We start from the raw sequence: 11,069 nt of genomic DNA on the forward strand, positions 1-11,069 counted from the left end.
CTGAGCAGACGACAGTCAGTTAACATTCAGACAACGGAGGGGGAGCGTGAGAAGGTTGACGTTAAACTCCATTATTAAATCGCCAAAATATTAGTTGCCAGGTGATATACAGCATTAAATATAGCGAGTTCAACCTATCCAGACTTAATAAAAAAGATGTCGCTTAATGCCTAAGAGTGTTATAATCAAGATAAGGGCGCGATATTCAGTATTGATCCAGCAAGTGTTGTTGGTGAGGCACAGTCGGCGGCCGCCATGGTGGAGTTGTAAGTGATTAACCCACGCCCGTACACCCACACAGTATCCACACCGCCATGGAGGTGGTAGGGGAGTACGAGTATAGCACTAAGGACCTTATAGGTCACGGTGCCTTCGCCGTAGTCTTCAAGGGGCGACATAAACAGGTGAGTAGACCGTATGGTTGACGTCAGTTTATGGTGGTGCATGTAGAGCCTGCGCCTTGTTGTCCACCAGTCCCGCCTCCCTTATCTTGTTTTGATTCTGTTGATGCTCCTCTCTCCTCGAATTTAAAGGGATGGTGAACACCTGGAGCCGTCTATAGTATGGTGTAGTCGTAAGTTTGTAATAAAAGTCAAATTTAAAGGATTGGGCATTTAAAAACGTAATTTATTTGAGGCGAGTCAATGAAGGCTGTCTCGGGGTGCAGCCTCTGCATGATTTCCCGTGTTCATGATAACGCATGTTACAACTTTCTGCTCAATGTGGTGATCTCATGTCTCGGTTGCATATAGACTGTGATTATTACGCACGTATATTTAACGTAATTTACTTGACTACATCAAAATGGACCATTTCTGTGCTATTTACCCGTAAAACTGTTTAGGGATGAGTAAATAACTGTGGTATTGTCTAAATATTGCGTAACCTTTTCATGTCTGCTGCATTAATTATCTTACACAATACAAGTTACCCCGAACTATAGGCACTACAGTAGCCTAATAAGTGGTTGATGTAAAGTGATTATTGAAACTACATTTCATTATAAGCTAGAAAAATGTCTTGGGGACTTGTGGGAGGGAAACATGACAGTAGAACACATTTGTCTTCGTATTAAGTAATTGAATATCAGTAAAAAGGGAGAAGAGTTTAAGTTTGTTCCGGTCCGGCCATCTTGCAATTTGTGAAAAAGACTTGCAAGAGAGAAAAAAAAACATCCTATTATAAACGGTTTCATTCAAACTGTCTAAGCTTGGCTTATTTATTAAATGTGACATATGTTCCCAGACAGTTAAGTGTATGGCTGTAATACGATTTTGTAAGCTGGGTCTTTATTTACAAAATGAGCAGAGCGTTGTTTACTAAGTACACTGGACTGTATAAAGGCTGTCTTGTTCTGAAAGTAAGTGACAGTTTCATGACCAGTTAATGAGAACTACCATAAATACAGTTAAGATATTCTCCCTCAAAACATAAAATTGGTCCAGAACTAAATTAAAGATATAAAGGATTTACAGAGTTGTCCCTGGAGGAAAATTTTGAACTTTACACTTGTTATTTACTATATAATCATGTGGTAGTGTAAGCAGTAAGGTATTTTTGTGGTTTTAAATTTTTTAAAAGGTAATTATGTTGTTTGTTTTTATAGTGTGATTTGTTAGTGCAGGTTAAGGGGTAACACCCTTCATCACGGTAGCTCTGGCTAGATGCCAACAATCTTTCTTGCTGTTTGGTACACGTACACCCCTTATGGGAGTTCATCCACAGTAATCTATAGGCCATGTGTGATGATGTCATTTTATCTTTATAAACAAGTACCAAAGGAAAATATTTTCCACTTGATGTTGACACAAGCTAATTCATTACTATTTAACAATACTGTATATCCAGTTGTTTACAACTTATCTGTGTCAACAGTGTCATTAGCAAATTTTTCATAATGGATGACAGTGCAGTAGTCCTTTCTTCTGTGTACAGTACCCTGTATTTGGACTTATACTGAAGATATTACACTGATCTTATGAGTTTAGTTTTCTGCTTACTTAATTCTATTCAGGTGACATCGAATAAAATTGTGAATAATAACTAGGTACTTCACCTGACTGTAGGTTATACATTAAGTTGTGTAATAATGCTGCCATTATAATTTCCCTGTATGGAAATGAACTGAAACTTAACCAATTCTCCTTAAGATCTAATTAACTAGTTTGTTGATATATGATTAATAGTAAAATTATAACCTGATTTTTTTAAATTCATATATGTAATAGCTGTAGTAGTACTGCATCATTGAGGAGTATTTGCAAACATTGAAATAAATTTTTTTAATAAATCTGTAATGAAAAGTCAGTCTAAACTCAGTCTCATCCGTAATTGCCATCAAATTTGTTCGTAGTTTATAGCTGTCAACCAAGTGCTTCTTCTGTCTTTGTGTTGCTCGGGAACTTCGTGTTTTCTTTTTCCTATATGGTTATCAGAATACATTAACACCAGCTAGGTAAGGCATGAGGAGTTCCACTAATCAGTAAGCTTCGAGGTTTCATAGATACAACCTAGTCAAATGTTAGGTAACGGAGCCTAGTACAGTACTGGTAGAGAATAATGAAAATGCATACCATACTTAAACACTATATACCTAGGTAAGTTTAGGCAAGATGGGGCATTAAGTGTTCTACCAAGGCACCTTAACCATGACAGGAGGTCGTTCCTTATAGATAAGATAACTTCCCATCTAATATACTGTACACGTTGTTTTCATTCTGTATCGTAATGGTGTAATATTGTACTGTGCGTTCCTGATATATACCGGTGCAGTACAGGTTGATCCTTGACAAGACTGATCCTGGGCATTAGGAACCTTGAGTACAGAGACATGTTAAAGTATCTTAATTTGCACTCCCTCGAGAGACGTAAAGTGAGGGGCGATATGATCGAGGTGTATAAATGGAAGTCAGGGCTAAACAGAGGGGAGATTACAAAGGTACTCAAACTATCCAACCAGGAGCGAACTCGTAACAATGGTTTTAAATTAGACAAATTTAGATTTAGGCGCGAAATAGGTAAACATTGGTTTGGAAATAGAGTAGTGGACGAGTGGAACAAGTTACCAAATATCATCATTAACTCGAATACGCTGGATAGCTTCAAACATAGGTTGGATGGATATATCAACAATAGGGGTTGGGTGTAAATGGGACTGCCCAGTATGGGCCAATAGGCCCGCTGCAGTTTCCTCCATTCTTATGTTCTAATGTTCTTATATATCCCCGGAAGGGCAAGAACTCACGTGTATAACAGACATGTGAGTTCTTTTCATGCTAGACATCTTTACAACGTCATGATTTAAGAAAGACAAAGATGGTTTAACTGTCCAAGTGAGAGGGAGGAGAAATGCAATGACGAGGAGTGCAGTAGATGGAGTTGAATTTTACGGTAGATAATGGGACATTACCCTGAGTTAAGATAAACATCATTGGGGGGAGGGGGGTAGGCAGTGTCACATGGAGTTTGTTTTGCCTCATTTACACATGGTACAATACCAGGATGTTGACACTAGTGACCACAGGAAGCCAGCGCGCCGGGAAGGCCATTTGTAGAAGTCTGGGACACACACGTTGAATAAACCTTCGGTGTCCCTTTCATCAACTGATTAATATATGCAAGAATAATTAGATTGTAATGTCATTTTCAGATTGATTAATTTGAAGTGGCAATAAGTTTTTATTGGAGCCATAACTATTTAGTATCAGTTAAGAGCTTTATTGGCTATTTCAAAATAACATTAAACCAAAGGGATACAGAAGTGAAATATACAGTGATATGTTCTGTACATGGACCACCCAAAGGCTTGCTACAAATTTATTAAAGGTATTTCTACGTTGAATATTTCTCCTTCCTGGGAGTGTAAGACTGCCAGAAAACAAAGATTTGTATTCGTGAGGAAATTGGCTTGTCACTCTGGATTGTAAGCGTAAGAAGTGTCTGAGTCACTTAATACTTGTACATCATTAAAAAAGTTTGCATTCGTTCATAAATTTCACATTTTTAAGAATAAATTTTACGTTTATCATTCAATCTCCATGTCGAGTTCTCAAGAGCACACATATTGGGGAAGATTGAAAGGTAGTGGCCACGTTACCTTCCCTCCTCATATCTCTACTGAATATGTTTAGTTTATGTTGGTATCACACTCAAAACATCCACGACCTTCAGAGATCATTGCCATAAAACTGTAGGAAATGTATGACTAACACTTTTGCCTAGCATGAAGGGATGTGTGTGCCCCAAACAGCCATCTTCACCTAGCTTATGGTAGCATTACTCTTGTATTTTGAAAGAAGTGTAACACGTTTCCCTTAAAAAGAGTTAAAATGCCAGGAAATTACGGCTATAAGGGAATAGTGGAGGCTAAATAAATCGAATGTAAATATGATCAAAAAGTATCGTTCACATTTCACGCGAAGCAATCTGACACCACAGACGACGGATATTGCAAAATGCCATAATATATAATATCCATCTGTTACAACGAATGGAAAGTGTTTGCTCATTATTTCAGGCTTGAAAGTGTGTATGAACATAAAAGACGAACATTTACCAGCTGATGAAACATTTACACTAACAACAGGTTATTTTTCCCTCAATAAGATACGAGAGTTTAGGTGTATTGAACCACGGAACAAACCAGCCAAGCTTCTAATAGGTGGAAACTCGAAGGAATGGCGCGTAATTGTTAATTATGTGAGACAAAAAAAAATCGCTGAGGTTTTTCACCTAGGTTGTCATCAAATAAAAGAAAATGCATAAGTCCATGAGATTAGATCATTTTATGGGAGTATTTGAGAGGCGAGTCTGCGCGCTGCACTCTCAACTGCCTCTGGTCGAAGATCGGGTCGTGCGGTAAAGAGGAACCCCTGAAATCTGCTCCGCTTAAAGGGTGAGTTTTGTAACCAACTTGGCTGTGTCTCTTAACTTACACCTAGAACACTGTGGTCTGGCTAATCGGTATCATCAAACAGTGTAGCATTGTAGTATCAAGGAAGACACGTCGATAGATACCGTAATTAATATGGTACATCATCAAGGTCAGGTCATTAAGAGGAATTACTGTACCTGTAGGTGCATCAGACCGTAGTACCGTCGTAGCCGCCTTACCTGGAGGTGTTTATTGCAAGTTCTCCCGGAAGTGTGCATCGGTAACCTTGATGACGAGTTAAGTGGTCGAAGCTGCCCACCCGAGGATATTAGGTTATGTTGTCTAAAGAATAATTGTTGATGTTTATACCGCGTTCGTCAATGGTTGTGTTGAAATAGATAATCCAAAAGAAATCCTACTTAATCTCTTAACTCCTGGATGCTTGTTTGTAATACATTCAGGCAGTGTTTAGACCAGTTTCCCACCCCTCACCAACCTGTCCTTCCGGTCATTGTCTGCCTTCCGACTGCAGCTGTGTTAAGTCCTGATGGAACAAACGAACCCTGGATATTAGTCTGAAGTGACACCATTTTTTTTACGTGAATAACAATATTTACCCTCAGTGAATTCAAGGGTTTATTCACCTATGTTTTGAAGGACACTAGAGAGTTTTATGGCTGTTGTCGTTTGTACAGTACCTCAGAAGTCACCACATCCACCACCCTACTGATCTATAGGGTAAAAATTTGCTTTATCTTACCTCGAACTTTGGTGGTGAAATAGCCCTGGTTGAATAATATTGAGGGGGGGGGGGCATATATCCCATTCCCCGAAACTTGTACTACTGTAGTCTCGGACCACGGCCTGAATTACATATCGACATAGATTATAATATGTATTAGTGCGGACAGGTGGTGGTTATGATTATATATATGTTGTAATTAGCTGTGGTTGTGGACATGTTAGTGTGGCTGTGGACTCTTTAGTACTCGTCATGCCCTCTGTGTCACTGTCGTTTTTGTTTCACTGTACCACTGCGAACACTTGGTGTGTGATGCATGTTGTCAGCGGAGATATCTGCTGCAGCCGTGCCAACACAGGTGGTGGTATACAAAGCAAGATGCCAACAAATATAACTTCTGTAGTAGTGCCAAAACTCATGACATCATTTGCCAACAGTGACAGTATCTGCTGGACTGATAAATTTTGATGATTCACGATGCTTTACTGGCAACACTTGATGATGTTTGTTGCAACACTAAAATCGAAGGTGTCATATATAACAAACAATACTGGTATAGTGCTATGCTGCAACACTAACACTGCTGTCTGCTGCAACCATAACTGGTGTATGCTGCAGTAATGTCAACACATTGTCACAGGTCCCTCTATTGTACCTTCAGGAAAATTAGGTTCATTGAGTGATCCTAGTGTTTCCTTCATGTGGTGGCACTACAGGGGATGTCTGGCTTCAACACTACCAATGTTTATTGATTAACAGGCATTTACACCGTATTTCACCCCATGAATACTAAATTTTACACCAAGATTCCTAAGTTTTCATTCATTTAAAGTAACGGAGACCATTGTTCCCCCAACAAACTTAAGGAATTTGTTTTAAAATAAGTTTCAATTTAGAGCGAGACAAAGCCTTAGTTGTCTTCAAACTACAGTTGGCTAGGAACTTTCCAGGACTTGGCTTGATCATGATAGCGGGGTCGTTAGCAGCTGTGGGACTGACTGGCCACCGCGGATGAATTAAACCTTCATATGATCCCCGGACAAAAACATGGAGTGGGTTTTATATGTTAACCTTGGTTTATTGTTGGCGTATGTCGTCCACTAACCCATTCTGTTATCCCCGTTGTGATGTTTGGGTTTAAATTACTATGGGATGCACGGTGCTAGTGGTGGTGGTGGTACTGTACTGTGTTGTAGGATAAACGCTCAGGAAATACCGTACTTGCCACCCTCCCACTTCCCTCTCCTTGTCTAACCCCCCCCCCCACACACCATCCGTATCTACCCCTCTCTCACCACCCACCCCACCCCCTTCCTACTCTGCCCAGACGCTGACTCCTTGTCTTCGTTGCTTTGTCTCTAATATTCAATTTGTATCTTTGTCTGACTGTGCGTTTTAATAGTCTCCTCGACGCCTCCTGACTGAAATAACATCTTCATCTGCCTTTTATGTTTAATGAATCTTTATATCCTTTGTTTGGACAGAAGATTCTCCTTAATGCTAAACAAATGTAAGAAAAAATAATCAGTGGCATTGTTTGCGAATTTTGTATAGGAAGTTTAGGCTATTTTTTTTTAACAATTTGTCTCTTAGAGTAGTGTGGTGTTGAAGGCATTGACCTTCCACTATGCTGGGGCTGTCGACTCGGATTCTTGAAAGTTTGTACGTTAAATCCTTGGAACTGAAGGTGTAAGAGGGCATTTAACTGGCTATCCTAAGTTAAAACGCAAAAAAGAATGATCCAGATACTTTCTCTTGGCAAGAGATTAATGACAGAATTAAATGTTAGAATCTGTTGTGAATCCTGGCCCTGCACTCCGCTCCCCCCTCCTGACCAAACCTTGCCAGCCGGTCGTGCAAGGGCCGTATGTTCACCCCTCCAAGCCAACCTTACTGGGGGGTGGGCGTATGAGCGTGGCGTGGGTTAGTGGGTGGCCGCCTGGGGGTTGCAGCTGTGTGTGTGTTTATATACCATAACATAAAAGAACTTGTCAGTTAGTAAACGACAGCCAGTGAAGTGAATATCTTTTTACCCTTGAATTTGCGACACTCTGCAATATTCTGTTATCGAGAGAGAGCTTAACTGGTAAAGGTACACAGATGTTCATGTAAATAACCAGTTATTAAGATAATTGGGTTAGTAACAATAGCTCACCTTGGCAATGCTGTAACGTTACCTAGGTCATACCATCACACGTGTCAACCTTGATAACTTAGGTGTTTATTCGAACTTAATCTAACCTAATCTAACCTTGGTAGCCGAGGTGTTGATGCACTGTTTGCCGTGTCAGACATAAACAAGGTCAATGGTCGATGTGGATTTAATCATTTATTCTAGTTTTTAACAGGTTTATCTATTTATAACGGGTAATTATTAATATACAGTAAACTCCCTCATCCGGATTAATTACGGAAGGGCCTTGTCCGGTTTGGCCGAAATTCCGGATTAGGTGGAGGTGGGGGCTGTACTGGTCTGTATTGTCTTATATTTCAAGGTGGAAACTTCAAAAGGATAATGGGGAGGATTTCCGACTCAAGCTACTTAAGAACCGAACCCAAAACACACGCTGAAAGACCTTGGTTGTTGAGCTGAGCGATACACTTTTAACATTAACGTGTAAGATGGGCTGTAACACGTGTCTTGTCCAATATATTACCAGCTTGGATTTCTCTCATATCTGTACTGTTTTTCTTAGGCTCTGTGAAGGGACCTCCTGTGTGGCGGTGGTGTTAATATTTCATGTTTAATGCCTTTGTTGTAATGCTTGTACGGTTGGTGTTATCTAATTATCTTTTGTGTGTTACTGTTATTAATTACTTTTGTGTGTTACTGTTATTAATTACTTTTGTGTGGTAGTGTTATCTTATTAATTACCTTGATTATGTGTGGTAGAATTGTTATTGTTATCTTAATCATATTTTTTATGAATGAACCTTTGAGTCGGGTTATATGTATGTTATAACTGCCTTGTGTTGTGGGACTGTTCAACCTGTAGTCTGGCTGTATGGTATAGTGTAAGTCAAGTGAATCCATAACAGTATTGCCAGCTAAGTTCAGTGAATCTATAACAATGTTGCCAGGTGTGAAGAGTTTCTGTTTTGGTGGGGGTAGTTGGCAGTACTGTTGGGTTTGTGTAGTGAGTTCAAAGCCTGGATTTTTTTTATTTGACTGATATTGCTAACCTAACTTAACCCCAGGTAGCGTTAGGGTGTTTAATTCATCAGGTGGAATAACCAAAGGGGTTAATACTCACATGATCCATTTTTCTAGTCTTAAATTTAATAATAAATTATTTATCACAAATGACTAAACAAAAATAACTTGTCTGTATGAATGTATGAGAACTATTTGGCTACTACATCACGTTTGGTAGTCATGGGTCTAGGGTATAGGCTTGTCTCTGAGTACAAATTGTGTGAGATAATTCCCAGTCACACTAAGCTATCATTGTATCCGACGGGGAAACACTACATAATTATCTAATCAGTTTGCCCCGAGACGCAGTGGGTGGTGACGAAATGAGGAACACTTGGTAATGGGTTCGAGGTAATGATGTACAGCTCTTGATAAAGTTTGTTTTGTGGAACGTGTGAGCGAGGGAAAGGTGCTGGCTAGAGTTGAGTTATTAAGAAGACTTGTGCTACTGTAACACACACACACACACACACACACACACACACACACACACACACACACACACACTTCTCCTATAACTATGAAAAGATACCATGACTGTGGGCTATATTTAACCCAGTTATTAGAGATCTACTGAAGTTGCTATATTTAACTGGACGTATATAACTGTTGTGTGACTGTAGTGTGAGACGTCATTCGAGTTAGTAGGCTATTAACTGGCTAGTGGCTATCATTAAGTCAGAATACACTAGACTATAATATGTAAATACAAGTGTAGCTACATTAAGCCCCCGTGAATATGACTGCTTTAAGAAGCTTTTATGTGTCGTAAATGGCCAGATTTGAAGCTTAGAATATGTGACTTCATATGGCAGGGTGAAAACATATGCTGGTATAGTACATTGCTTCCTGTTGGCGCTATGTGGCTTCTTCGCATAAGTGACTACCTTGATATTGATTGTATATGGTAAGGATAACGCAGTTTAGTATGTGTATTTTAAGTATATTTAAGTATTGTTTTTTATGTATGAATGTATTGTAGTTTGTATGTATAAGTAATAGGGTTTTTATTATTAGAAAGTTTTATGGAATTGTTTAAATTGCGTTTTTGGGAGTTTTATGTTATTCGTGTTATGTAATTTTGTCGCGGCGTTGGGTGCCATTTTGATTCATGATTTATGGTAAGTATAAGACAAGGTGTCTTCTCTCCTCCTCATCCTCGTGTGTGTGTGTGTGTGTGTGTGTGTGTGTGTGTGTGTGTGTGTGTGTGTGTGTGGTTTATATTACACAGCCTCAACCACAGCAAATCCCCCTAAAGACACAAACAGAGACTCTCAAGGGGGTCCATAACTTACTAAAGGCTCACATTTATGACGACAAGACGCTCACCCTCCCAGATTTAAAGAGACCATTACAATTTTGAGTTTTTTTCCCTCCTTTCTTCTCCTGCTTTTGAGAAAAACAAATAGAATTTTCTTTATAAGTTTTGAAGGGGAAAGTTTAGGAGAAAATATGCGAGAGATTATGTTTGGGAAATATTAAAGAGAGTGGTTGTTTGTCTTAGGTTATTTGTGTTATGGTGAGGGGGTTTTATGGTGTGGGTAAGGGGGGGTAAGACCGAGAGGGGGGGGATTGCTTAACTGTGTATTAAATGCTCCAGTCACAGGCAGCTATGAGGGAAGGTAGAGGCTGTCGTGGTGGATGGCGGTGGATGGTGAGTGGATAAGATATATGGTTCAAGGGATATTGTGGATGGTGATTGGTGGGTGGGTGAACGTGTTGTTGACTGTGGGTGTGGAGCTGGTGGAGGGATATTGGAGGTGGTGGAGGGGTAGTGGAGGTGGTGGAGGGGTATTGAAGGTGGTGGAGAGGGGTAATGGAGGGAATAATCAATCATATAATTATTTACACAGTGGACTAAATTAGTACATTCCTGCAGTATTCAACACACACACACACACCACCAAGCACTGGAAAGGTTTGGCAGGGGACTACTGCACCACCCTCGTCATCGCCACCTCCTGCTTCCTGCAGCCCCCCACCCAACTCGCGCAGTCCGCCACTACAACAAAATACAGCCCATAAGAGCCCTCACCGATAGATATAAGAACAGCACCATCCCATCTATTGTTAAAATAATAAACAACTCCTGATTTATGTACTGTACAGCCCTGTAAATGTATTCAATGCATATTATATCATTATGTCTAAATCAAATGTAAGTCTGTATATTTTCAGCCACCGGCTGCAACTCTATTAATAAACCGTTTATTATTATTATTTTTATTATTACACACACATTCCTCTGCAATTCTTCA

General features: G+C 39.7%; 1 protein-coding gene across 4 annotated transcripts in view; it reads left to right on the forward strand.

The window, feature by feature from the left end:
• The window catches only part of LOC121863571 (serine/threonine-protein kinase unc-51-like), a 117,703-nt gene continuing 106,634 nt past the window's right edge, over positions 1-11,069 (forward strand). For 3 of the 4 annotated variants that reach the window (XM_042362280.1, XM_042362282.1, XM_042362283.1), the window contains exon 1: positions 2-404. In XM_042362280.1, coding sequence (XP_042218214.1) covers positions 315-404 — 90 coding nt within the window. In that variant the 5' untranslated portion in view covers positions 2-314. Of the gene's footprint in view, positions 405-11,069 lie in introns of all 4 variants that reach the window. The other variant, XM_042362281.1, reaches the window with a different exon arrangement.

The sequence above is a fragment of the Homarus americanus genome, unplaced genomic scaffold, assembly GCF_018991925.1.
Source record: "Homarus americanus isolate GMGI-L3 unplaced genomic scaffold, GMGI_Hamer_2.0 scaffold41366, whole genome shotgun sequence".
Taxonomy (NCBI): domain Eukaryota; kingdom Metazoa; phylum Arthropoda; class Malacostraca; order Decapoda; family Nephropidae; genus Homarus; species Homarus americanus.